The sequence below is a fragment of the Nasonia vitripennis genome, chromosome 5 (genome assembly GCF_009193385.2).
Source record: "Nasonia vitripennis strain AsymCx chromosome 5, Nvit_psr_1.1, whole genome shotgun sequence".
Classification (NCBI taxonomy): domain Eukaryota; kingdom Metazoa; phylum Arthropoda; class Insecta; order Hymenoptera; family Pteromalidae; genus Nasonia; species Nasonia vitripennis.
The window spans coordinates 9492762-9518607 of NC_045761.1; the positions used below are offsets into that span (position 1 = coordinate 9492762).

The 25846-nt window shown below is 38.6% G+C and overlaps 7 protein-coding genes, 1 long non-coding RNA gene and 1 other non-coding gene across 14 annotated transcripts; 6 read left to right on the forward strand and 3 right to left on the reverse strand.

Moving 5' to 3' along the window:
* The first annotated feature begins 143 nt into the window (after positions 1-143).
* LOC100124031 (2-(3-amino-3-carboxypropyl)histidine synthase subunit 1) lies at positions 144-2435 on the forward strand. Its single transcript, XM_001607797.5, has 5 exons — positions 144-305; positions 466-1124; positions 1210-1517; positions 1594-1977; positions 2069-2435. The coding sequence occupies exons 2-5, from the start codon at positions 620-622 to the stop codon at positions 2318-2320; spliced, it is 1449 nt and encodes a 482-aa protein (XP_001607847.1). The 5' UTR covers positions 144-305; positions 466-619; the 3' UTR covers positions 2321-2435.
* On the forward strand, positions 351-422 carry TRNAQ-UUG. Its single transcript has one exon. It is a non-coding gene; the product is annotated as a tRNA-Gln (tRNA).
* On the forward strand, positions 2291-11540 carry LOC100678978 (protein dimmed). 4 transcript variants are annotated; one of them, XM_031932586.1, is made up of 5 exons: positions 7599-7773; positions 7806-7892; positions 8851-9075; positions 9959-10196; positions 11182-11540. In XM_031932586.1, the coding sequence occupies exons 2-5, from the start codon at positions 7881-7883 to the stop codon at positions 11307-11309; spliced, it is 603 nt and encodes a 200-aa protein (XP_031788446.1). In that variant the 5' UTR covers positions 7599-7773; positions 7806-7880; the 3' UTR covers positions 11310-11540. The 4 variants fall into 4 exon arrangements, with proteins under 4 accessions (XP_031788444.1, XP_031788446.1, XP_031788443.1 ...); XM_031932584.1 differs by lacking the exons at positions 7599-7773; positions 7806-7892 and adding an exon at positions 2291-2403; XM_031932583.1 differs by having other exon boundaries at positions 7599-7892.
* LOC116417745 lies at positions 5556-7202 on the reverse strand. Its single transcript, XR_004228008.1, has 3 exons — positions 6539-7202; positions 6105-6479; positions 5556-5971 (listed from the first exon to the last, which is right to left on the reverse strand). It is a non-coding gene; the product is annotated as an uncharacterized LOC116417745 (long non-coding RNA).
* Positions 11541-11753: 213 nt separating the features above from the next.
* On the reverse strand, positions 11754-14392 carry LOC100124034 (DNA polymerase delta small subunit). Of its 2 annotated transcripts, XM_001607806.6 has the most exons (7): positions 14235-14392; positions 13988-14156; positions 13610-13914; positions 13310-13535; positions 12998-13232; positions 12648-12937; positions 11754-12550 (listed from the first exon to the last, which is right to left on the reverse strand). In XM_001607806.6, exons 2-7 carry the CDS (start codon positions 14139-14141, stop codon positions 12411-12413), a joined length of 1350 nt encoding a protein of 449 aa, XP_001607856.1. In that variant the 5' UTR covers positions 14142-14156; positions 14235-14392; the 3' UTR covers positions 11754-12410. The 2 variants fall into 2 exon arrangements, with proteins under 2 accessions (XP_001607856.1, XP_008215719.1); XM_008217497.4 differs by having other exon boundaries at positions 13610-13927; positions 13988-14377.
* Positions 14376-18175, forward strand: Tsen54 (tRNA splicing endonuclease 54 homolog (S. cerevisiae)). Its single transcript, NM_001134327.2, is given in 7 exon segments — positions 14376-14769; positions 15220-15559; positions 15641-15914; positions 15997-16382; positions 16456-17158; positions 17315-17750; positions 17850-18175. Coding segments are annotated over 7 exon segments (2328 nt in total). The 5' UTR covers positions 14376-14728; the 3' UTR covers positions 17998-18175.
* A 262-nt stretch (positions 18176-18437) lies between these two features.
* On the forward strand, positions 18438-22290 carry LOC100124035 (ubiquitin specific peptidase). The gene is given in 8 exon segments (NM_001134326.2): positions 18438-19004; positions 19462-19542; positions 19957-20173; positions 20245-20325; positions 20408-20697; positions 20783-20920; positions 21002-21145; positions 21237-22290. Coding segments are annotated over 8 exon segments (1062 nt in total). The 5' UTR covers positions 18438-19001; the 3' UTR covers positions 21345-22290.
* Positions 22291-23379: 1089 nt separating this feature from the next.
* Positions 23380-24553, forward strand: LOC100124036 (protein CutA homolog). The gene is made up of 6 exons (XM_001607809.6): positions 23380-23679; positions 23772-23831; positions 23903-23948; positions 24031-24080; positions 24166-24208; positions 24286-24553. The coding sequence occupies exons 1-6, from the start codon at positions 23525-23527 to the stop codon at positions 24376-24378; spliced, it is 447 nt and encodes a 148-aa protein (XP_001607859.2). The 5' UTR covers positions 23380-23524; the 3' UTR covers positions 24379-24553.
* Positions 24554-24624: 71 nt separating this feature from the next.
* On the reverse strand, positions 24625-25786 carry LOC100115144 (60S ribosomal protein L21). Of its 2 annotated transcripts, none has more exons than XM_001608195.5 (2): positions 25655-25786; positions 24625-25146 (listed from the first exon to the last, which is right to left on the reverse strand). In XM_001608195.5, the coding sequence occupies exon 2, from the start codon at positions 25131-25133 to the stop codon at positions 24654-24656; it is 480 nt and encodes a 159-aa protein (XP_001608245.1). In that variant the 5' UTR covers positions 25134-25146; positions 25655-25786; the 3' UTR covers positions 24625-24653. The 2 variants fall into 2 exon arrangements, with proteins under 2 accessions (XP_001608245.1, XP_032457057.1); XM_032601166.1 differs by having other exon boundaries at positions 25591-25716.
* Between the last annotated feature and the right edge of the window lie 60 nt (positions 25787-25846).

A 25846-nucleotide genomic window follows, 5' to 3' on the forward strand; every position in this document is an offset into this window, starting at 1 on the left:
TCTTAAGCAATTACTTTCGGTAATATGATAACTGAAGAAAAACAATTTCTCGTAAACGCTTTGAAAGTACCCGCGCTTGGTCGGGTGCAAAATTCGCGCATGCGCACTCTGACCAAGAGGGCAGCACCATCCAGTACTGCGTTGCAAATGGCCAAATCTACACTCCTACAAGCATCGCAGAACTGTCGATTAAAAAACATTAAAAGGCCTCGAATTCGATTTTTTCGTCTGCTCCTGCACTTTTCTACGCCTTGCGCAAATTTTGGAGTTTTTTAAAAATATTCCGAAAACAGCCCGTTTTCTTTGTGAGTACAGCGAATTTAAAGGTTTTTTAAAGTCTTATTTAACACGGTCCCATGGTGTAATGGTTAGCACTCTGGACTTTGAATCCAGCGATCCGAGTTCAAATCTCGGTGGGACCTGAGCTTCTCTTTTGCACCCACGCTCATTTTATTACTCCCGCAGGAGGCCAGTGCACGTGCGTTTGTATAATACTTGTACAGCGAGAGTTCAGAAGCTCGCTCAGTATTGACAGAATCCACCGAGACGTTCACACCTTGTTTCTAACCTCAAACAATTGTTATAAACTTTAACATCATTGCTTTGTGAATGATCAATCATGAATGAAAGTGACGTTTCTGTGACTGTTAATGGCGCTCAAGTATGCCAGAATAAAGGGGAAGAGAGTGTGCAAGATACGTGTTGTTCACAAACACTAACGATGAAAGGAGTAACTGCAACCGTTAGTGACTCGCAAAGTTTTAAAGTAGATAAAAAGAGTGAACTTGTTGAAAACAGTTCTGAGCAGATGGAAAAGAAGGACGAGGATTTAGTGGTTGTTGTGAAAGCAAAACCTGTACGTAAAGTTTACAAGGCTCCTACCAGGGTCAACAAAATCCCACAAGAGATATTAAATGATCCCCTGATAAAAGAAGCGATGTCTGGACTGCCATCTAATTATAATTTTGAAATACCAAAAACCATTTGGAGAATACGAGAGACTAAGGCTAAACGAGTGGCTTTACAAATGCCTGAAGGCTTGCTCTTGTTTGCCCCCATGATAAGTGATATAATACAGACATTTACTGAGGCTGATACTGTTATTATGGGCGATGTTACTTATGGTAGGATTATTTTGTGCTACTGTTTCATCATATTATGTCATAAAGTGTAAATCACTAAAGTTTTTATATTTTTTTAATATTCTAGGTGCCTGTTGTGTCGACGATTATAGTGCAAGAGCTTTAGGTGCAGATTTATTGATTCATTATGGCCACTCGTGCTTAATTCCAATTGATAGAACAAGCGGTATTAAATTACTGTACATATTTGTCGACATAAAGATTGACACAGCTCACTGTGTAGAAACAATAAAATTCAACTTCCCAGTTACAACTAGATTAGGATTAGTTAGCACAATTCAATTTGCCAGCACTTTGCAAGCTATTGCTAATGAATTAAGAAAGGATGGATATAGTGTTACGATTCCTCAGAGTAAACCACTTAGCCCAGGAGAGGTATGTGTAACAACAGATAAATAACTGTATTATTAAAATTTGGAGCATGCATTGTTAAAATCTATTTGGTTTTTAGATTTTAGGTTGCACAGCTCCACAAATAAAAGATGTAGACATCCTTGTATATATTGGTGATGGAAGGTTTCATCTAGAAGCTGCAATGATTTCAAATCCAAATTTGACTGCTTATCGTTATGATCCATATGAGAAGAAAATCACAATAGAAAAATATGATCATGTTCAAATGTTAGCAAATAGGAAAGATGCAATAACAAGAGCAAAGGATGCTAAAATATTTGGACTTATTCTTGGTACTCTTGGACGCCAAGGAAGTCCAACAGTACTAAAAACACTAGAAAATAGAATAAAGTCATTGAAGAAACAGTGCATAATCATACTTGCTCCAGAAATTTTTCCGGACAAGTTAAGGCTTTTCAAAAGTATCGATGCCTTTATACAAGTGAGTACACTTTATTTTTTTATTTTTATTCTGTAATGAAATTCGCAGACCTATATCTAAGTTTTTAAAATTATTTATTATCCAACGCTAGGTTGCGTGTCCAAGGCTCAGTATAGATTGGGGAACTCAGTTTGATAAGCCACTCCTTACACCCTACGAAGCGGCAGTGGCCTTAAAAATGGCAGAATTGGACGAAACAAAGCCTTATCCCATGGACTTCTATGCATCTGCAAGTTTGGGACCATGGACTCCAAATCACAAACCTAGCGAGCTCGAGAAACAAAATGAATTTTGCTGTGGCAAGTGCAAGGATGAAAAGAACATCAATAAACCATGTAGATAGTGAGACTAATTTTATACATTGTACTATTTAATGAAAGTGAATAGTTTTAAAAAATTCTAAACGGAAATCTGTATATAATGGAGGTATGTGAATAAAAATTTATTATTTTATTAAATATATTTATTCATAATGAATGTGTTGCTACTTTTATTTAAACTTTTAGAACTGTTTTGGTTTTGCACTGAAATTTATTCGTTTATCCATAAATTATCTACGATCTGACGATTGACGCCTCACGTAGTAAATTAATCATTGCAAAACGATTAAGATCATATTGCGATAATGCTACATTCAACACGCTTTTGATGGTTATCTTGTAAAGTACGCGATGCACGTAAAAAGATTTATACCTTAATCATCTTTATTTTTTATCAAACGTTAAAAATAAGAATCTTTTAAAATTTTTTTCACAAAGCAAGCCTTTGAATTATTAGATGAATGTTTATGAATTTGCCTTTTACTGGATTTCCATTTTTGTGCTTCTCGAATAATTGAAGCTGATCTTCGTCGCCTTTCTACGAAAAAAGCTCTGTCATTGCTTTATCGAATTATGTGCCATTAAAGAGACTATCACGAGATAAAGTGATTTTTGTAAATTTTTTTTTTCTTTACGAGTTCCAAGTTCGCAAGTTCAACCGAGCTTATGATAAAACTTGAGCTTTCGCTTTCAATCGAGCTGTATATATAACGGCATAACGAGCCTCCTCCGAGTTTTCTCGTTCCTATGCGATAAGAAATTCGTTGCATCAGGCTTTGCTTTGCATTTATGAAGGGAAGTGTGCTGATCCGACTTTCTATACGTAAATGAACTTTGAAAATCAATTTCTCATCTTAGCCATATACATAATTCAGATGATTTGAGATTCTCGATAATTTGAAATCGGAGCTCTCATGCGTCTCTTATTGCAATTTGTATCTTAATCTTGCCGATACATGGATTGACGGATGGGGAAATAGAAATAGAAACGCAAAAAGAATATCATTTCTGAACGAAGAAAATAGATATAAGTAAAAATAAGTTAATAAATAAATTATTCTTATTAAACGTTAGAAATGTATTTTTTTCTTCTCGTTTAGTTGATAGGAGAAGCGATCAGAAATGTTCATTGAATGGATGAAGATTTATTTTGTAAAGGAGGATTTAAGTACTTTATGCCTGTGTATGATTTTTGTTTAGATTTCATCACTCTAACACGCATACGATTGTATGGTCGTAATTTTATTCAATCGCAATCGTAAATTTTAATTAAAGTTGCTGTGCACATATCGCGGATTTTTACGATGTAATGAAAAAAGGCATTTTGCGTCAAAATATAAATAACTGTAAATATACTAAGTCTGATAAATAGTGCACGTTTTCTAATTTTTAAGTTTCAATTTATATACTATAAACATCAACGGCGTTTATTCTTTCAAGATTATTAGAAAATGTTGCTAATTTGGGTGTCAACATCGGATAAACTAGAATATTTGTTGTTCGTAGATTGATCGAATATTTCGTCTTCAAAGAGTAATATCCACGTTCTAAAACGTCTTTACACAGCGTTTTCAGTTCAGAAATTTTTCGCAAAATTAAAGCTCGACTTTTCATTCCGGAATTTTGATCCTCTATACATGCACAACGAGTTTACAGCAGTATAGCAGGAAAATACTCAGTGATGCGCCTGCATTTTTTGAAAACGCGAATCACGTACTCGCGAAATGCGTTTCTTCGTTGAGATCCCCAAAATCCCTCTAAACTTTCACAAAATATTATACTATAAATTAATCCATTTCTCAGGATGTTTCGCCGTCACCGACTCCTTCTACCGTGGCCTCTATTTTCTACACGTATACACATCCCGACTCAAATTAAAGCTCTCTCACATTCTTCGCTGAGAACTTGCAAACGAACGAAAAATCCGATCTATACAATAGGTGCACTAAAAAAAATCCTCTACCATCCCTTCACTCATCCATATCCCGGCACTGTGAGTTTCCGGCTCCATCGCAGCCCCGCGTATAGAGAAAAGCTCTCTCTCTCTCTCTCTCTCTCTCCCCCAAAGCTGCACCCACTCGCCGAGCTTATACAGACGAGTCCTTAAAAATGAGCCGCAGCGCAGAGCATCCTTCGCAGCACCGCGTGCAGTCGCCGGCGAGGCGGGGAGAAATGACCGCGGCAAAGTATAGATATGTAGCTAACGCGCACGGCGCGTGGGCGGCTTGCGTCATGCCGCCCACCTGTAGCGAGCGCGCGTCACCGCACGAAACGCGCCTCCCTCCCTCCCTCGCTAATTCGCTGCTTTTCGTCCCTATACATAGCTATATCTTATTTCTCGCCGACTGTACACAGATGTATACACGACTTTTAGGGAGGGGACCCTATACACCCTATGGCCACGTGCTGGCCTATACTTGATGGATATCGTCGTCCTCTTTCTATCGCAAGCTTCACTGGAGAATAAAGCCTTCGCGCAGAGAGCCTACATCTCCCGAGATTGACGTAGTCTCCGGCACGCGCGGAACTCGCGACTGAGCTTTTATACTCCCGCGCGGGCTTGCGATAAAAAGAAGCTCGAGAAGAAAAACTATATAATACAGGCGGAGCGTCGTCGAGTCAGCTGCGATCTTTAAATTGATCTAGGCGTTTAATTGCGCGCAGTAGAGTGTAATAGCCGTTGAAATTTTTCACGGCCCCTTTTCTCCCATTGTTTTTTCGAACGACGTCGTCTCTCTCGTCGCCTGTGGAATTTGCATTTTGACCTGAAATTTTAACGCCTCCTCGCCGACGCGTCGATCTGCATGCAAATTTAACGAGCCCGCGCCGTAATTCAATTTGCCGCCTATACAGGCGCGCACGCGGCATCGAACGCTTTTCTCCGACCGCGCGATAGTGAAACCATATACGTTTATTTTAATCCTTTTCTTTTTTCTTTTTTTTTTTTGATCGTCGCTGCGCGCCGGCCGCTTGAGATAAAAATCCCGAGACAAGCTCGCGAGCACGAGGAGAACGTCGGCCGTATCCTTATATACGCCGTCATAACGTTACATCGCGCTTTAACGCTCTCCCCCGACGCGCGGCGCGCGTAAATCAATATTTCTTCTTATCAAATTTTGTATCGAGCGAGTGCGCGTAGGTATACAAGGCTTGTAGTCGTCGGCTCTGGCGACAACGGCAGCTGCGAGAGAGAGAGAGAGAGGATGTATTAAAAGACGCGCGCGAGAGCGGCGAGCTGCAGCGTACATACATAGGCGGAAGAGGAAATTCGTTATTCCATTAAAGCGGAAAATACAATATCACGCAGCAATGCAATCGACGTATGTTATGCTTATTGCGTTGATTTTTCTAGAGAGAGAGCCCTTTTTATTTTTCAAAGCAGCGAAAATCCGCTGAAGCGTGGACAGCCTCCCACATGCAATCGAATGCGTATCTAAGGGCGACTTGTTGTCGCGACAATGAAGGACAAACGAGGCTCGTATTCAATCGACGCGCACACGCTTGCGTCCGCGGCTTTTACACCTGCGCGCTATGATATTACACTGTTTGAGCTGCTGAGAGAAAATGTATTACAAATCTGTAACTGTATCTCATTGTGTTTCCATGCTATTCAATTTAATCGTGCGTTATGCTCATCAGCGATACTGCAACTTTTTCTCATGCTATACCATCATCTGCAATCATAAAGTTAATCTTGTATCATTTTGTACTTTAACGACGTGTATTTCTCTGCTAAAGAATTATCAAGCGAGATCTTTCCTTTGAAATCTTATCTGACAATTTTTCATTAGGTTCTAATGTACTCACCGCCTCCTAATGAATTGAATCCACAGATGAACTCCAAACCATTGTTAAAGCCACCAAAGAATGCAGTATTAGGAAAATTAGCTGTAATAAGTTCCATGTATTCCGATGATTTAATGGTTCTAGGAACGAACCGAACGTCCACATACGAAACCAAAGCTCCGGCGCTTTAGCTGAACACGTTTTTTAAACTCGGCAAGTTTTTCTTCGAGCTCGCGATAATGTACGATAAGAGACCAAGATTTCATACTGGAATTCAACATTCTTATACCCATAAACATAGGTTTTTGATAGTCAACTTTACCCTCTTCATTATAATCAGCATTTTTCATACCAAGAGTTTCACCTCCCCATGCGCAGTACGATTTTAAATTTAGACTGAAACAGTGCAATTTTAATCAGTAACACGAAAACCCTCGAAATAATTTAGAATTTACCTTCTATCAATCGTTGCAAAAAGTTCATTTGCAATATTCACGCCTGATGAACCGAGCGTCAATATAATCATAAATTTACTCTTGGATCTTGATCGCTGGATATAAGCTCTTCAAATACTCTCTTTGCTGCATCGACGTCAGAAACGTTTTCTTCCTGCATACAGGATGCAAAAGTGTATTTTATTTTTTCTACATTTGTCGAAGGATACTATTTAATATTTGTGGTAGAAGAAGTTGACGAATCTTCATTCATCGTGTTGGCCAACTTATATTCATTTACTAAATACGCATCTGTCCATTTTACAAAGACCTTGTGAGACTTTATTACGCCATTCATAACCTGGTTGACAACTGAAAGAAAACATACAAAATATTTATAATAAATGTGGGTGCACTAAAGATTCAATACAGATTTTCACAGCCGATAAGCTTATTCACCCTCATCTTCCTTCCGTGTATCTCTTGAATTAACAGTTGCGATTTACAGATAAATAAAACCCGTCCAAGACACGTTCAAGACGTTCAAGTTACAACACGACGATTCTCAGAACGAAAACCAGTAAATGTATCATCAGATTAGCAAAGGAAAGGTTGCATTACTTGGCTAATACTTGGCATGGAAAATAGCAAATGTTAATTTCCATAAAGTGGCGAGTTTTCGAAGCTGAGCAACACCCGATTTTAATATATATAGATATAATGCACACTAAAATCGGGTCGGTCTCAGCTTCGAAAACTCGCGACTTTATGGAAATTAGCATGGGATTTTGACTCGAGTACTCGCTTTTCCCCAACGAAGCTCGCACCCCATAATCGAAACGAGTCGCCTAAAATCTACGAAACGCGTGCAGTAGACTCACAGAAAGCTTCTCTTTTCCGTTACTTTGTAACAAGTCTCTCTCTCTCTCTCTCTCTCAGTCTCCTTACAAGCTCTAATAGTCATCGCGCCGGCGCCGGCATCGTATATCTCGCGCGCAGCCACTATATACGTATATACTTATATATACGTATATACACGTACCGCACAGCCGCACCCCCTGCAAGCTCGCGCGCAAGCTCTCGACATCAGTAGTAGCAGCTCGGCGCTGCCAAGCGCGCGACGCACGCTCGCCGCTCAACAAGTGCGCGCGCTCGAGCGGCCGAGCTTTTCCCCTATATTCTGTATATTATATCGCAACTCTGCGTGTGTAGTCGCTCTCGCGTGTAGACCAACAAGTGGAGGTGAGTTGCAAAGCTTTGAGACGCCTTGTTATACGCAGTGTGTGTATGTGCATCGTGCAAGTATACCGACGCAGGAGATAAGGCGCGTTTGATCATCCCGTGTATTAATCGAGCGCTAGCGATGCAGGCGGGGGTATGATTAAATTTCTTTCCCTTCGATCGCTCTCGGTTCCGATGCGCAAACGAACGAAATGAGATTTTTCAATATATTTATTTTCTTATATTGCGCGAGTGTGTGTGAAGCGTTAGCAAAATTAAGATCTTCTGGGCTTTGAAGCTCTCGCGAGAACCCGCGGAAAGGGATGTTTGAACGATTGCGATCGTGCGTTGGGAGGTGTTTTCGGACGAATGAAAATTTCGCTTAAGTATATAGGTATATTCGCTGTATTAAAGCAGAGAGAGAGAGAGAGAGAGAAAATCGTCGACTTACAATTATAACGAAACGACGCGCTCTCATTGAGCTGCAGAAATGAAATCGAATAAAAGCTCAGCTTTAACGGCGCGCACTTGCGCGTTTTCAGCTCGCTTTTTTACGACACACTCGCGCATATAAGTGCGTATATAATACGCCCTCATCCGTATAATATATATATATATATATATATATATATATATATATATATATATATATATATATATATATATATATATATATATATATATATATATATATATATATATATATATATATATATATATATATATATATATGTATATTCTCGTGCTCGCAATAATACACATCGTCTGCAGTAAAACCTCGTCTATACTATATATACATATCGCACGCGCGTAGTCAATCTCAACTATAATCAATCATCCGCTTTATCAGCATTATTACCGCCACGCGAAACACCCCATCAATTCGCATCCCTCGCGCCAATTAAACCGCGCGCGCAGCAGCGTCTCTCTCTCTCTCTCTCTCTCTCTCTCTCTTTCTATCTCTATCTCGTCGATGTAGCCGGCGCAATTGATCGGATATCCGTTACGAAATTGAGTTGAAAGAAGCGTGTAATTGTGGCGTTGCGTAAGTCGAGAAAAACGCGAGAGCCTGTACAGCACATACAGCAACTATATACATGCAATATAATCAGGCTCGGGCGATGATGACGGAGAGCTTCGAGGCGGCCGGTAGTCGGCGACGCAGACGTGGACCGAGGCTGGCGGAGAAGGATAATCATCACGGGAGCATCGGCTGCAGGAAAGCTCCGACGACGAACAATAAGCTCGTCGCAAGCTCGAGGGAGAGGACCATCAGGAGACTCGAGAGCAACGAGAGGGAGAGGATGCGCATGCACGATCTCAACGACGCCTTTCAGGTTCGTCGTATATATTTTCGGATTGTGCAGCGATCTATTTATAGATTTTATGCTGTGATGGAGTTCGGGGAAGTACACCCTTTCTGTCGATTTTCCCCAATCGAGTAGATCTATTGACGTATCGCACTTTGGCTTTGAAGACGCCAATTTGTTTTTTATTTTTATGCGAATCGATATATAGTGGCCGCGTATAAACGTTTACTCTCGTGTACTTTGAATATTATGGTTATTTGAGGCTGCGCTAACAGAGCTTTACCAGCACCCTATATGTATACCCACGTACTCTGAGAACAGAAGTTATAAATGTCAATACATATATACACGTGTTTATACGAAATCTGTTTGATTCGCCTTGTGCCCTTTAGAGCGAAACTAGATGTACGTTAAACTAATTTTTTGCTTCTCATTGCAAGGAACCTTATACGAACAATCAAACTTCTGTTACGTTAAATTCTATTCGTATACGTATATAAGTAATAAGGAAAAAACTAACAAATGTAGAAACAGTACACTTATGCTCCGAATTCAGGAGACATAATACAGATGACAGAGAAAACCTTCGTTCAGCGTTTCGCAGCCTTTCATACTCGCGCGCGACGACCATCACTTTTTCTTCCAGCTCTAGCTCTTCACTTCACAGGTTTTTTCCCCCATTTTTGTCGGTTCGCGCGTACAACTTCGCAAACGATTTTTCTTTCGTTTGACTAAACCGAAGAGAAAACAATCGACTCCTCTCATCCCACCGTAACGTATTTTCCCGGAACAACGATGTATATACACAGGCAATTATAAAAAGCGCGCGTTCTGCAAAACGAAACTTTATACTACCGCATAGCTTCTCTCTCTTCCCGGAAACTCATAAGAATCTAATATGTCATTGCAGTCTCTGCGCGAGGTGATACCGCACGTGTCGCGCGAGCGTCGGCTCTCGAAAATCGAGACTCTGACCCTCGCCAAGAACTACATAGTCGCCCTGACCGACGTCATCTGCACCATGAGGCAGGAGGAGGCGGCCAACGGTGGACAGCGCGAACAACTGGTCCAGAGCACGAGTGTCGGGGAGATCGGAACCGACGACCCGAGCTCCAACGAGCGGGACAACAACAGCCTCTACCCCCTTGGTAGGTGATTTTTGGAATTTTTTAATCTTTGTGCGTGTAATAATAACAATCGAGCGACTTATTCGTGCGCTGGAAGTAGATAACGTGCGAGATTAGTCAGGCGCGAAACGAGCGTTTTAGATTTATCTTTTAAAAAGTGAAACTGATCGACTTCTTATCGGCCTCCATAAGTTTCCATCAAGCACACTCGCGGAAGCGAAATTGCTGCAGATGCGAGCATCTGATCGGAATGACAAGTCTTGCGTATGGACGCCTGTGCATCGATCGATGCTCAGTCTTGGACTACGAAATACAATCGCTTTTTATTAGCCTGGTTATACAGCTTAAAGTTTAACTTTTTGTTGGTATCTGCGCGTTACTATAGAAATTAATGGTAACTTGTTGGTTGAATTTCCGAAGAAGAAATTCATTTTCTGGTAAAATCAAGTTACGAACGCATTTTTTGTTCAAAAGCGTGATTTTTCGCTTTACGCGCGATGCTTGGAGTATTATGCAAATGAACATCCCCAGCCGGCAGGCCAGTTGAAATTTCAGCTATTCCGCACAAAGCTCTTATCGCTCGCAGCTCTTTCCCGCGGCCCGCAACATCTCACATGAATTCCGCACGGTCAAATATTTACATTGAACTCCTCTCCGATCTTTAGCCGAATAAACTAATATAACCACGCCCATATGCGCGCTCGAGAGGGCAAAAAGTTTTCCGACCGTTTATTGCTGCAGCTGCAGCAGCAGCGCGTGTACACTCCGTACCTCGGCTCTAATAACTTGAATTATTCCCACGGATTTCCCCCGAGAGTCAGCGCGCTGGAATTAAATTTTTAATATGCAACGCTAATAGTTTTGCGCTCACGCGCGCGCGAATATTATCCGCAGAGATGATGCGCTTTAAGTACATTAAACGATTATCACCGACTTATTAAATTCCGAGTGGTATAAACAATTGAAATTTAAAACTAAAGCGTATGGCGTTCGCAAACTGTTGCAGATGTCAATACGCCGAGCTGTTCGAGGTCCTCGAGCCCTGGCGGCAGATATTGCACGATGAGCAACGAGGTCGATTCGACGTGGGACAGCTGCAGCGACTCGCTGTCGAGCTTCGGCACCGGCCTCTGAAGATGAGACGATGCGAAGGACTGGAAGATGGCGATACAGTATTTTTGATAAAGAGCTCGCAGTTTTTTCGAGAGTATTTTTTTCCTCCTCTTCTGCTTTTGTCACGACGCGACAAACGAATACGTGTACGGCTATGATATACTTATATTATATATTAACTGTGCGACGATCGCGCGATCGGTCCACGCAACACCAAAGATGAATATATATATATATATATATATATATATATATATATATATATATATATATATATATATATATATATATATATATATATATATATATATATATATATATATATATATATATATATATATTACAAAGATATATATGATATAGTATATATATGTATGATTCGTATATTATATATTGTTACAAAGGCTGAAATGGCGTTACGAGCGGGATATGCAAGTGATAGTAAATCAACTGACTGACGTAGCCTTTATTTTCTCTTGTTTACGTTTCTCGATATAAAGTTAACTGCGAGAATAGATTTACTTTGCGTATGTACAATTTGTGTTTTGTCTCGACGACACGCTGGAATTTTTCAATTTTAAAGATTTACTCGATTATTTTCTTGCTCTATAACGGATGCATAATTTGTAGTATAACAACTGATGCGTTTCATTTTGAACTAGTTTCACATTTTAAACTTTCTTAGAACAAGAGTTCTCCTACTTAATCTTAAGGATTTCAAATCTCTTTGAGGAGCTTCAACTTCCTTAGACTCATGTGATGCTATTAATATTAATAGAGTATATATCAACGCATATTTCCCGTCGGGAAAATAAGATTACGGCCAAAACTTTTAACCAGGTTTAAACAACTTGGAAAATACCTTCTAAGTCTTAGTTATAAGTAAACGAAAAAGATTATATATATACAAAATATGTACTGTGTGAAAATTTTAAAAAGTCTATATATATATATATATAAAATACTAAAACAGAGTAAAATAAATAATATAATTTTAGCGCGAGTACTGTGTAAATCGAGCTGATTCTGATTGCATAATCCACAATAAATAAATGATTTCAGAGCCTTTGCATATTGTCGTTAGGCTCGAAATTGTGGCAGATATAGAAGGATAGATCTTGATTATTCTACTGCACCGAAAGAAACTGGCTTTGTGTCTAGCGAATCTAAATCTACCAGAACCGCTGTTTGACTAGTGGAAAATTTAGGTATGCATATTAACCTCACGGGTTGACCTTCGGAGTCGTCGTTTCTGTCAATACCTGAATGAACATACAAGAATATACACATATACACATATAAATTATGATTAAAAGTATTTTATTTCATGAACTGAGCTGTTTGATTTTTTTTACTTACTTTGTACTAATTTAGTCTCGTATCTTTCCATATTTCCGACGAAATATATATTGGGAATTTCGTTCATGACCAGTGGATCTGCCTGATCAAAGGGGTATTCTGCTAATGTATCAGGCGCCGTTGGTGCGAAATGCTGCCACTCCAATGTTTTTTCTAACCAATCTAAAGGTGAAAGATCGACGTTTGATACTTTCATTATATCCTCTATAGGTTGACCACTGGATCCGCCGACAATTCGAGAGCCTATTTTACCAATCCAAGGATTGGTAGTACCATACAAATTTTTTCCTCTAAAGATAAAAAAAAAATTACTTAAAGAAAATTCACAAGACTTTTATCAAATATTGTACCTTGATGATATGGGTAAGATGTTAGGGTGCAGAGAATGCTGGGGAAGCGAATGACACGAAGGATCAAATTCTCCTGGCATCAGAGTCACACTGCAAGATCCTGCAATCTTACTAATAAATTTATCTAATCTGTGCACAGAGTGATGCATTTCTAAATTAACCAGAGCCTCCTTCCGCTTATTTTCAAAGTAACCTTTACGCGTGAAAGTTTTAGGTAACCCTCTTACGCTATTTCCTGCAGAAGATATCATTATAATTGAAAATCAAAATTATCTGCATGGTTACTGCTCATAATTTTTTTAATTATCTTACCAGCTATGATAACACGCACGATTTTAGCTGCTTCTTCTTGAACAAATTCTTCTCCCAATGAACCGGTAATCCATTCTATCAAAAGATCCATCGGGATTGAATCAGCTTCATTAACAAAATCTAATCCTGATAAAAACAGTATGAATTTATCATGATCTTTGGCACAGCTACTGGGTGTTTGATTCAAGGATCTCAAATAAGGTCCTGGGTAACACACATCTTCTACCTGTAATCATTCAGTATAAATGTAAGCTAATACTCTTTTTTTTTATTAATGAAAGGTTCAGTTGTCACGGCTACCCAAAATGATCCATCCTTTGTTTGATGTCCACAAACAGCGCAGATTAAACCAGTAACCAATGCTTCTGCGGTGAGATTACCGACTAGTTTCACACGTGAAACGTCATCTTCTAGATATAATGAATCTTTTGTAGAACAATAGTTCAATCGAGAAGGTTGGGGCACTGCTTGGAGCTCTTCTGCTATTTCTTTCAGAATAGATGGCTTGAGCTCTTGATGCTTGTACAGTGTACCAATGATAATGGAAGGCACTTCTTCGTACTCATCCTTTGTCAAGTCAACAATGTGTAAAACTTTATGCTTGCCTATCAAAAACATCTAGTTTTCCAGATAATCCAAAGTTATCAGCTATTGCAATATTTAAAAAAGTGTACTTACTCCACTTAGCTCTGGCTCGTTTTAAAACCTTAGCCTTGAGCGAGGACAATCGGGCCTTGTAAATTCCGGAAAATTGTCTTGAAAAGCTCCTGGACTCTATCTGAAACCTTCCGAAGTCCTCGAATTCGGCGCTCTTTCTCTCGATTTGCTCCATTGCGAATAAAAATATCTATGACGCGGTAGTTTGTGTCAAAATGGACATCACGAAGGTAAACAAAGATTTATCTCCCTGTCACAAACAACTGACCTGCCAGCATACTTTCTCTTTTCCATATTATAGTGCTGCACTGACATCTGCTAACCGCTTGTTTATATCTCTATACGAAAACTGAATCAACGAATTTGCACCTTTCGGGAGCAGGGATCAGCTGATAGCTTCTACCTCCTCATTGCAGTGTTGTCAAACCGCAGGCACACCTGCGAATATTGCGAGCTAAGAAAAAGCTTTTGAAAGCTCTTGGAGTTTTTGGATAATAATACTCGAAACGTAAATAGATTTTCCGGATCTTTAGATCCGCAGACGTGGGAGTGCAGAGCTTTCAAAAGCTTTTAAAGGCGCCGAGTCGAGCCTGATGCATGGCAATACACCGCGTCGACGTGAGATGTAGTATACATATTGTGGTTGTACACACGTCCATTGCGACGAGTAGAGCGATGCTTTCGGAGACGGCTTAATTCGTGTTTTTTTCTCGCTGATATTCGGCTGGCTTTTCTCGAGCTAGTGCTCGAGCTAAGAGAAGGATGAACGAGGAGGCTGAGCACAAAGACAACGGCTTCTTGAGGTACGTACTTACTTTGCTGTACGCGATGAAAATGTCAAATGTGGGACTAACCTTACTTTGTGTTTACATACGGGAAAAATGTAATTTATTTGGAAAATTCTTCAGAACGATTTGTTATTACGAAGATTATTTGTTCGTTGTTAAATTGTATATCTTTAGTTTAGACGTCTTTGATACACGTACAAGGATATACTGCTTTTGTGCTGTTGAAAAAGGTGCATGCCTATAAGTACTGTGTGACATGTATGTACTAGTAGGTCTGTTTGTTTAAGAAATTTTTCGCTTGTTTTACTCTAAATAATGTAAAATCGATTAATTTCTGACTTTGATGAAAGTCTAATGGCAAATTTGACGAGATACAAATTTAGTGCAAGGCTGTGTATTCCTAAATATACTGATATCAAATGAAATTGTTGTGCATATCAAATGAAGGATCAAATTATTTTTCAGTGCTTCTCAACTTTTAAAAATCAAAGGGATCGGATACAATGTGTGGAACGACTGGCAGCAATCAGAACTGGCTCTACCAAAAATTGGCAAAAAGCACTTTGAGCCTAGTGGATCATGGCTGCAGGACATGCAGCTAGAAAATGGACTAAAAAATCGAAAGCGTTTGATAGAGCTCGAGAGAGTTGATAGAATCTCGCAATTAGCAATAGCTGAATGGCTGCCTGGTATCCAAAAAGCCAGGGTGACAAAGAGGTCAGGACAGAAATGGGAAAGTTTTGGCCATGAAGATAGATGTAATATGTATCTTCTACCTGAAGAAGCTCTCTTATTATTAGAAATGGTGTGGTTCTTTTGTTTTGTTTTGTTTTATCATCACTCTATAATAATCAATAATTTATTGTCTATTAAAAATTTATTTCAGAATTGTCTGGAACTTCTTTGGAATGGTATGCCCCTTTCCATTCAACAAGCTTATGAGGTACTTATCAAATCTGAAAATTCGAGGTGCAACCTAGATGAATATAGAGTATATTCACACTTAGTGAAATTCGGATATAAATTGCAACGGTTTTGTGAAAAATCAACATCAGATTGCAAGACTTCGAGTACCACAAAAAGAATCATCATGAATCCCGATGGATTATGGACACCCAATACATCTCTAACAGTAGATAAGCAAAATTCAGACAGTAATGGTATGATAAATTAATTATTCTACTACCTATTTTATAAAAAAAAAATACATTGATTGATGAATCCTTGTTTGTTCTAATGTAGGTTCTAATGTCACACCTGAAAATAGCAATGAACAAGAGGATGACATCATAGCTGTAGAAAACACAAGGGGATCAGAAAATAATAAATCTTCAAAGGCACAAAGGATAGGCATTGTTTCTGAAGAAACAGTGTTGGGCAGTATAAAAATAATCAAAAATAACACACCCTCAAAAGCAGATACAGGAGTATCTGGAAATCAAGTATCGAAATGGCCAGGGTCAAGGATTCAGCGAAACGTAAAGCTGATGCCAAAACGAAACGACAAAACTACTAATAATGCGAATTCCGAACTATTAATGGATCAGTGTTCATTGAGCACAGTACCTGAAAAACGGAAAAATTGCGATACTATCGAGACTTCGTCTGCGAAAAAACCCAGGCCAGAAGTAGGTCTTATTTCCATGAAAATAATTTGTACTATTCGAAAAGATTCTTCTTAACATGACTTGCAATTATTAGGTGATCGAGTTATCCGACGATGAGATCGAGGAAATTCCTCGACCAATGTCGCGGATGGAGATATTGAATACCATACCAAATCTGGCAAACGTTGGCAACGAGCCTTTGGTCACCGAGATTCACCGGGCCTACATTCCCCATGGGGTGAAACCCATAAAGGATTTCTATCGCTACGACCGGCACCGAGTACTCAATCTCTCCAAGCAGGACAACTTGTTGAAGACAACGATTCAAAAACAGCAACAGCGACAACTCGTCCCCGTGAACAACGGTCAGGCGACTAGTAGTCACTTCTACTCACAGCCTAGCCAGTGTCATCAAGCAATCACGACTTATAGTCCAAACAACGGTTACTCGTACCGAGGCATGAGGTGCCAGCGCGACGGCAGCTCCTACATCCAACAAAACATATCTCATAGCACCATTCACAGCCCCTATGCTGGCACTATGTTCCAGAGCGTAAATTTTGTAATGGAGGTGATGGGTAATATGGTGGGTAATATGGTGCGTTCCTTTCGTCAGCATCAATTTCAGCAGACGACCTACTGCCAGAACATGCAAATCTTCTCGCCTCGTTTTACGTACCCGCAGCAGAGGTATCAACATTATTCTATGAATTATTTTCCACAACCGCCAAGAGAACAGCAGTATTTCCGTAGAGGAGGTGGAGGAGGGTTTCCAGCTATAACATCCTCTTCTAGAGGTGAGCAATGATGCAAAAGTCTGAGTGTCCTATACGTAAAAAAACCAAAAACAAAATATCTACAATAGTAAACGTTCATGCAAGACAACGTACACATTGCTAACAAAAGAGTAAGGAAAAGGTTTGATCAACACAATTATGATTAATTCTCCACAGGAAGAGGTAATCCAGTCAGCGATCCTCAACGATCCAGTACAGTGACTATTGAAGATTTGACGCCCAGTCAGCCTTCTTTCTCGAAACGTCCAGACGTCTCCTCATGGTCGGAGCTAAAACGCAAGTGGCGCGAGGAAAGCACGATTACGATCGAGGACGAAGAGCCACTCGGGAACGATTCGACTGCAGCTGGAATGGCTGACAGTAGCGAAGTCCAGGTTGTCGAGGAATCCGTAAGTCCATTGCTGTCCTCGAAAGGCGGCATATCTAATATGTCCGAGGTCTATGAGAGACTGCGAATCATTAAATCCGCGACCGACCGGACCGTTCGGTCACGTCGGGTCGACTACTCCCTGTCGTATGAGGTCTTCGCGGTGAGTCAACATTACAGAAAGAGCAATCCCGGTACCCCAATGTGCCGACTTTTTGTTACTAAGTGAGTCTAATGTTTTTTATCGGTTTAAAGCCTTTTTGTGAAGACCGTGAAACGCTTAAATAATTCAGTCTGATTTCCAATTTTCATTTGACTTTTCAGTTCCAAAACGGACTCCACTTTGGACGCGAGTAAATTGCAAAGACTACAGCAGGAATCCAAGGATGTTCCAGTCGTGGTGGCTTTAGTGTCGGAGTCCAGCATCTCATACGTTCAAAATAGTGTAGTGCTTTTACCGAATTTATCGTAGCGTTGTACATATTTGTTAATTAAACTCTTTTCTACATTCTCTCTGTGTCGATGAACGCACCTATATTTATACTGATCTACGCACCAGGACAGATTTGAAAAAATAAAAAAAATTTTTTAAGAATGATTACATTGATTTAGTTTTAATATAATGAAAAATAAACGAAATATGTGTGTATGAAGTGCGTCAGCAGTTATTTAAAAATCCGGAGCTTGCGCTGTCTCTACTATGCAGCTAATCGGGAATAACTTCCGCCCACAAGAGCGCTTCCGTCGTCGGCGCTGCGAGCGTACTAAATATATATATATATATATATATATATATATATATATATATACACACACACATATATACATGCATACACTGTAAGTAGAGGGGCGATAAAAATCTTAGCGCGAGGCGAGCCAGGCAGTAGTACATCGCGTATACACACTTTCCTCATTCACAGGTGAAATGTCAGACAGGAACATTCATCGGAAGGTAGTCGGACCTACGACTAGGCGACGAACCAGCCGAATCTAAGGCTCACCTTAGCTTATCTATACAATAGACTCACACAATTTGGCACTACTCGTATTTCCAGCAGTGCAAACACCCGATACCACGTCCCTCGTATACACATACATGTCATACACGGATTACGTGCAATATCCGACCTAATATTACTCGGACGTCGAGTGCGTGTCTCGAGATCAGTGTTCTTCCGCATCGGTGGACCTAACCTCCGATAGGTGCACATCACAGGGCGCAAAAGGCATACGTAACGCAGTCGTAGTGCATCAAGAAGTTCTAGTAGGTGGTGAAGGTGTTACGAGCGACGTCGTCGTCGTCGTCGTCGGTGGTCAGTTGATATGCGCCGCTGCGTTTTCCCTCGCTAGTCTAGTGGCTCTTCTCGGCCCGGACCCGCGCCTATACGATGGGTTTCAGCCGTCTTGGCAAATCGTCGCCGGCTGCACCTAGGGATCCATCAGTTGTCGTTACTGTTCAACCGAGTGATTCGTAAAATGGTGAGTTTCCCCCGGGTTCCTCCCTGTCCCGATGGCCAGATAACCTCGTTACATGCCTCTCCGCCCGTGTACGTCTGTCTATCTGTCTCTCTCGCTCCGCTAGCTCTCTGCTGTTCTTCCTCGTTTTTTCGCGACATTATAGCCGCTGCTATTCGGGCCTTATCTTTCGACGCGAAAGCGCAAACAATGAGAGACAAGTTATATAGCGTCGCGTGCGTCTTATGTGTACTTGTGCTTAGTTCACAGAGAGATTCTCCGATTTTTAGCTCGAGATAAGGCTCGCGCGAGCAGTTTGCTCCGAAATGCAAAACAGCGTCTGCTGCGTTGCTTAGGCGTTTCTTATCTTGTAGGCGTTATAAGCATCGTATTGTTCGCATACGCCGTGTTTACGTTTAACTATTATTGACGTTTACTTATATAGTTATGTAGAGCCATGAATTGTTCTTCTCTTTTTCAGGGTGCCAATATATCTCAATTGGAAAGGGATATTGGCTCCGACCAATTTCCCCCTAATGAACATTACTTTGGATTAGTTAATGTAAGACATTTATCTTTGTGCCGAATTTCTTAGGAGAATAAATGGATGTGTTCAGTGTCATTAATAGACTGCATTGCAATTATTGAAGAAGAAAGGCTAACTTCTTGTCAAAACTGCTAAGCGCGCATAATTGTGAAAAATTTTAGAGCAAGAGATCAAATAAATCATCATCTCTGAATACTTTTGTGCAGTTACGTTGTGAATTAGTGAATTATGACTCATCAGCAATGAATGTCACATTCTGCAGGCGTTTGCTCATGCAAATTGTAAAGTTGATTAGGACATAACTGTATTAAGACCATACAAACGATCAATAACATCTTCAATTGTTGCAATGCATCAATAATGACTCTGAGCACCACAATAGAAGTGATGTAATGATTGGATTAACACAAAACTTTTTTTGATTTTCAGTTTGGCAATACGTGTTATAGCAATTCAGTTTTGCAAGCCTTGTACTTTTGTCGGCCTTTTAGAGAAAAAGTTTTAGAATACAAAGCTAGAAATAAACGTACCAAAGAAACCCTTCTAACATGTTTGGCAGACTTGTTTCACAGTATAGCAACGCAGAAGAAGAAAGTTGGTTCAATAGCACCAAAAAAGTTTATAGCTCGACTAAGAAAAGAAAAAGGTTTGTTCCCTATACTTATGAATTGATTATCTATTGAGTAACATTATTAATCGTCCAACATAATTTTACAGAGGAATTTGACAATTACATGCAGCAAGATGCTCATGAATTTTTGAACTTCCTTATAAATCATATAAATGAAATTATATTAGGTGAATATAAAAGATATATTAATAACTATTCTACAAACAAGTTTCAAACATTATTAATAACTGTATTTTACTTTTAATAAAGCTGAGAGAAATCAGAGTAAACCTGCTGGAGGAAAAGGTGCAGGTGATGCTGGCACACCACCAGAACCTACGTGGGTACATGAAATTTTCCAGGGCATTCTGACTTCAGAAACTCGTTGCCTTAATTGTGAGACTGTTTCTAGCAAGGATGAGGATTTCTTTGATCTTCAAGTTGATGTTGATCAGAATACTTCAATTACCCACTGCCTCAAATGTTTCTCAAACACAGAAACACTCTGTAGTGACAACAAGTTTAAATGTGATCACTGCAGTAGCTATCAAGAAGCTCAGGTACAGTCGCATTCAAAAACATCTATCATTGCTACAACAAATACATTGTAAAATCAAATGTTAATTAAACAAACTACTATTGCAGAAACGGATGATGCTGAAAAAACTACCAATGATTCTTGCTTTACATTTAAAAAGGTTTAAATATGTTGAACAGTATAATAGGCACATTAAAGTTTCACACAGGGTAGTTTTTCCTCTAGAACTTCGACTTTTTAATACAGTAAGTAAGAAACGTTTTGTTTTACGGAATCGCTATTAACTAATATCAATCATTAAAAAAAAAAAAACAATTATTTTTCAGAGCGATGATGCAGTAAATCCAGATCGTTTATATGATCTAGTGGCTGTAGTTATCCATTGTGGAAGTGGGCCTAATAGAGGACATTACATTTCTATAGTCAAGAGCCATGGGTTCTGGTTACTCTTCGATGATGACATGGTTGACGTGAGTATACTTTGATTCACCAAATAAATACACATATAATTTTTGTAATTTTTAAGAAAGGGTCTAAAATTTATTTTACTTCGTATTTTAGAAAATTGATTCGTCCACTATAGAAGATTTTTATGGGTTGACATCAGATATCCAGAAAAATTCAGAAACTGGATACATTTTGTTTTATCAATCAAGAGACTGCAGTTAAAATTAATTTTTATGAAGAGATTTTTATTGTAATTTGTAACACCCTGCTTTAGTCGATTATCTGTGGCTATTAAATCACAAAGGAATGCGATGTAAATCAGCCAAGATGTTGAAGAAGCAGTTAAAATTATACGAGACTTGTATCTCCATTAGATTTTTTTATGGACAATACCAAATGGTATTTAGTTAATTTTTCTACAAGATGCAAAAGTTTCTGTGATGATCTTCTGAATTTCGGAATGCTACACAATGAAGATATCGAGAAACTTTGATCTCGTTCTTTAACTAGATTAAAGTCAAAGAGCGACATTCATGCTATGAAGGAGTTTAATAACTTGCATGTATAGTAAGGCTCTTAAAATTACTGTGCTCTAACTATTCAATAGTATACGCAGCCGATTTGTTAACAGTTCGCAATTTGAATTGAACTGGAAAGTTTCCTTTGGAAAATCAAGCAAACGTTTCCAGTTAGAATTCGCCTCAGAAAAAGACATTTAGCATGTTTCAGTATATGCAGAGCTTTCATTTAATCCTTGAAACTTTTCGTATTCCTCTGTGATCAATGAGTATGAAAGAATTACGAATGTGGTAGAAAAGATGTCAGTGCTGTATGTATACACAGTGGATCTGTATATCCTTTTAAGAGAATATTTTAAAATCACAACGTAATGATGAATTGTATGAACTTAGATTTTTTTTCTTAAAATGAACAGTCTAATAGTGAAGATTCAATGGTAAAGATATAATCAGCAGTTGAAATTACGTGAAAACGAATTAAAATTTTGTACATATTCTCTGTTGAGTTATTAATAATAATTGAATAATTAACGGGATGTACGATTATAAATCGGCAATTTTAATCGGTTCATATATGATATATTTACAGTTAAAAAATACATATTTTTTTAAAATAAATTCATATTAAATATTGATTTAATGAAAAATAATTTAGAGGGATGATTATTTGATTGAACAAAAATTTTTCAGGTTTTGTTCTCAACAATAGATGCGAATATTGTTGAATGATATTCATTATCTTTTTAGAAACATACTTCTAAATTTAATCATACTTTGAAAAACTATGTCTAAAAATTGAAAACGTGTATTTCAAATCAGCATGTAATTCATAATTTCAAGATACTTACATTGATTGTCGCTGAAATATCACAAATAATATGTTCAATTTGGATTGAAGTGATAATTCGTTTAAAAACGATTTATTTGACTGTAAATTCAAAGAAAATGAAAGTAAAAATGAAGCCATAGGCCATAGATTATATTTTCAACGTTATTGTTTTAATGAACAAGAAAGCTAAATTCGAATACGTAATTTTTTTTTACGATTTATTAGATAAGTAAAAATACCCTGAGAATAAGAAGATGGAAGTTTGCAGTAAGGTGTATTTTTAAAAAATACACATAACTTACATAATATTATTTTGAAGAATTTTTGATAATAGTAACCAACTCTTGATAAATGCATATTCCTGCGAATAAGTATTCAAAAGGTATAAAAAGTTTATACGAATTTTCTATAATCTGCGAAAAACGACCGAAGAATTTGAACGGTTCGAATTGAAGCATAATGATAATAATAATAATAATAATAATAATGATATAAAAATAAAAAATAATCTGATTCAGAATTTTCGGGAACTAAAATTTGCGATAAATTTCATTTTAATTCGTTTTTACATGCTGAGAATAGAAGCTATTTCATTCTAAGTAAGATATATTTATTGTAACCGTACTTCAAAACTAGTCTACATCGAGTTAAAGTAAATCATGAACTTCATTCATTCGAGCGGTTGATTTCTTGCGAACTCTGCGCTATCCATGTTGGAGACATTATCAAATTCTATTGAAATGTAAAAAATGTATGACTGAGAATAAAAATATTGTTATGAATGGATATCGTATCCAAAATTTTTCTTTCCACAACGTTACCGTGTTATTTTTAATTAAGTATTCTGGATAAGTTGCGATTTTGCAATGGAACAGGCAAAAATTTTGCGCAGGCGCATCGGGAAAGAAGCACACATACGCATATATCGTACGCCGATACGCATACGCGCCGGTTAGTAAAATACATCGTCCGTGTGCGTCTATCAACATTGTGTATGTAAACAAGAATAAAAGAACGCAGAAACCATAATTGCAATTCGGAGCTATAATTCTAGAATGGTGGGAAAGCCGGCGATCGGATTGTTGACGTTTCTGTGTTTTGCGAGAAGTTCTTTTACTCAAAGTTCCAGAGCAATGAGCAATTTCACGGGTCTGCATTCGGTGGCTTATGTCACGGTGCCAAGAGAGGATGTGGCGAAAAAACTCGCGCAGTAAGTTTCTTTTTATCGCTAGGCTAGGTTCTTCAATTGAGTATTTGGTTGATAAAAGTTTACGCAAATTAAATACATCAATTTGTGCGCAGTGGAATAGTAACAAAGAAGTTAGCTGCTTGCGTCAACATTATTCCGAAAATTACGTCTGTGTGAGTAGCAAAGTGTTCGTTTTGAATTGTTATTTTAGATCAAACTTGTATCAACTGCTATTTATTTATAGGTACGAATGGAAAAGCGAAATTAACGAAGACAGCGAACTTTTATTGGTAATAACTTTATGAAAAATTTTCAAGGCTATACTCTTAAAAATTCGGTATTTTATCAGGACCTTAATTCTGTTTTATTTAGATGATCAAGACAAGAACTGATACGATAGATGCTCTTACCAAGTATGTTAGGTAAGTCAAATTGAAAAAGCAACATCTACTCAGAAATGTGCAAATACTTGTTTAACTATATATTTTAATTTCTTTCTGCGTTCAGAGAAAACCATCCATATGAAGTATGCGAAGTTATTTCTTTACCGGTAAGTAGATTCAGTTTGACAACAGATCTTTACCAGAGTATACTATGAAGCAATATTTAATATTTATTTCATTCTAGATTCAAAATGGTAATGAGGCATATCTTCGCTGGATTAGTGATATAGTTCCACCAATTGATAAGAGAGAAGCAGACGAAAAAAAAAATTCATAATTTTGGACGAACTCTAATTATATTCTAAGAATGTTTCACAAAGTTTATGGAATATTTCTATTTTCTTGAAATTCAATTTACTTGTGTATAGTACTGTTATTTTGTACTTTCAGCAACGTTGCTTGTTCTAAGAGCAACTTTTTTCTGTGAAATAAAAAAGATCATGTAATGAAAACAAGTCTGTGCTCTTATTTAGTAACTGACTGAGTTATAGGGTTGCTTGACAAATGATAAGACATTGCCGTGTAATTTTAAAAAATTAAATTTATTACGAATTAAGCGATAAATTCATAAGGAATTGGCGCAAGAAGTTGAGGTGCTTCCTTTCCTTTGACAATGTGCGCTGGTCTGGGCTGCGCAGGCTGTCTCTTCAGACTGATCTTCACCTTCTTCTCTTTGGCTTCCTTCCTCAGAGCCTCGTTCTTCTTGACTCTCTGGATGAAATCCTCACGGCACTTGGAGTGGTTCAAGTGCTCGATACGTACATTGATGCGCTTGGCAATGATGCGTCCACGCACTCTCTTGTTGACGATGACTCCAAGAGCATGCTGTGTCACATTGAAGACACGTCCAGTCTTTCCATGGTAGACTTTGTAAGGCATACCCTTCTGGACAGCTCCATTACCTTTAATGTCAACGATGTCGCCGACCTTGTACACTTTCATGTACGTAGACAGGGGCAAAGTTCCGCTCTTGCGGAATTTGCGCGAGAACAGGTCTCGCGTACCTCTGCGGTAACCCTTGGAGTTCGTCATTTTGAGACTCTACCTGAAAACAAACAAATAAGAAGAGTTTAGATTACAGCTGCGAGCAATTTACTCTATATACGTAAAAGTTTCAACAATCGAACAGTGCAGTGTTGTCAATCTACTGAACGATACGTTATTTATTTCAGTCACAATTGTTGACCACGGCAGTTTGCCAAAAGTGAGGTTAGGTCAGCAGTGCGAATTTATTCGCACGAATTTCAACTTTGCGCGAAAATTCGTTATAAAAAAACTCGATGACTCCAAATGCAACTATTATCTTGACAATTTGAAGCTTCGAACACGAAGGTTACGGATAAAAATAAATCCCATTAAAGCTCGCACGTGTCCGGGCTCGGGGCATATTTAGTGAAAATTATCCTCGACACTGCCGTTGCGGCGATTAAATTAATAATAAGAAAATAGGGCGAAACTCGAGGAATTCGTTGTGCTGACGTAAACTCACTTTGTCTCAAGATTTTATTGTTAAAATTAAAAAAATATCAAGAGGTAACGCGAGAAAAACTCACGTTCTTTGCCGAAGCACACGCAAAAGGAAGTTCGAGAATTCCTAACCCCCAAAATCTTGGAACTCGAGGCGAGCTCGATCGAGATTAATCGATCGCGACGACGTCGCCGCTTTGGGGAGTGGCGCGAACTTTTGAATTTGTCCATTGCAGTTAATTAGGATGCGGGTTGTCATTAGCGAAAATGTTTCGCGG

What these genes read in the sequence shown, in the direction of transcription:
- LOC100124034 (XM_001607806.6), bottom strand. Translation starts at nt 14,141, where the DNA reads ATGGAGCAAATCGAGAGAAAGAGCGCCGAATTCGAGGACTTCGGAAGG. An exon ending in CAAAGGATGGATCATTTTGG is followed by an intron (nt 13,536 to 13,609) that starts GTAGCCGTGACA and finishes GAATGATTACAG; the next exon opens with GTAGAAGATGTGTGTTACCC. An exon ending in CGAGACTAAATTAGTACAAA is followed by an intron (nt 12,551 to 12,647) that starts GTAAGTAAAAAA and finishes ATGTTCATTCAG; the next exon opens with GTATTGACAGAAACGACGAC.
- LOC100115144 (XM_001608195.5), bottom strand. Translation starts at nt 25,133, where the DNA reads ATGACGAACTCCAAGGGTTACCGCAGAGGTACGCGAGACCTGTTCTCG.
- LOC100124036 (XM_001607809.6), top strand. Translation starts at nt 23,525, where the DNA reads ATGGTGGGAAAGCCGGCGATCGGATTGTTGACGTTTCTGTGTTTTGCG. An exon ending in GTGGCGAAAAAACTCGCGCA is followed by an intron (nt 23,680 to 23,771) that starts GTAAGTTTCTTT and finishes ATTTGTGCGCAG; the next exon opens with TGGAATAGTAACAAAGAAGT. An exon ending in GCTCTTACCAAGTATGTTAG is followed by an intron (nt 24,081 to 24,165) that starts GTAAGTCAAATT and finishes TTCTGCGTTCAG; the next exon opens with AGAAAACCATCCATATGAAG.
- LOC100678978 (XM_031932583.1), top strand. An exon ending in ATCTCAACGACGCCTTTCAG is followed by an intron (nt 9,076 to 9,958) that starts GTTCGTCGTATA and finishes ATGTCATTGCAG; the next exon opens with TCTCTGCGCGAGGTGATACC. An exon ending in CAACAGCCTCTACCCCCTTG is followed by an intron (nt 10,197 to 11,181) that starts GTAGGTGATTTT and finishes AAACTGTTGCAG; the next exon opens with ATGTCAATACGCCGAGCTGT.
- LOC100124031 (XM_001607797.5), top strand. Translation starts at nt 620, where the DNA reads ATGAATGAAAGTGACGTTTCTGTGACTGTTAATGGCGCTCAAGTATGC. An exon ending in AACCACTTAGCCCAGGAGAG is followed by an intron (nt 1,518 to 1,593) that starts GTATGTGTAACA and finishes TTTGGTTTTTAG; the next exon opens with ATTTTAGGTTGCACAGCTCC. An exon ending in GTATCGATGCCTTTATACAA is followed by an intron (nt 1,978 to 2,068) that starts GTGAGTACACTT and finishes ATCCAACGCTAG; the next exon opens with GTTGCGTGTCCAAGGCTCAG.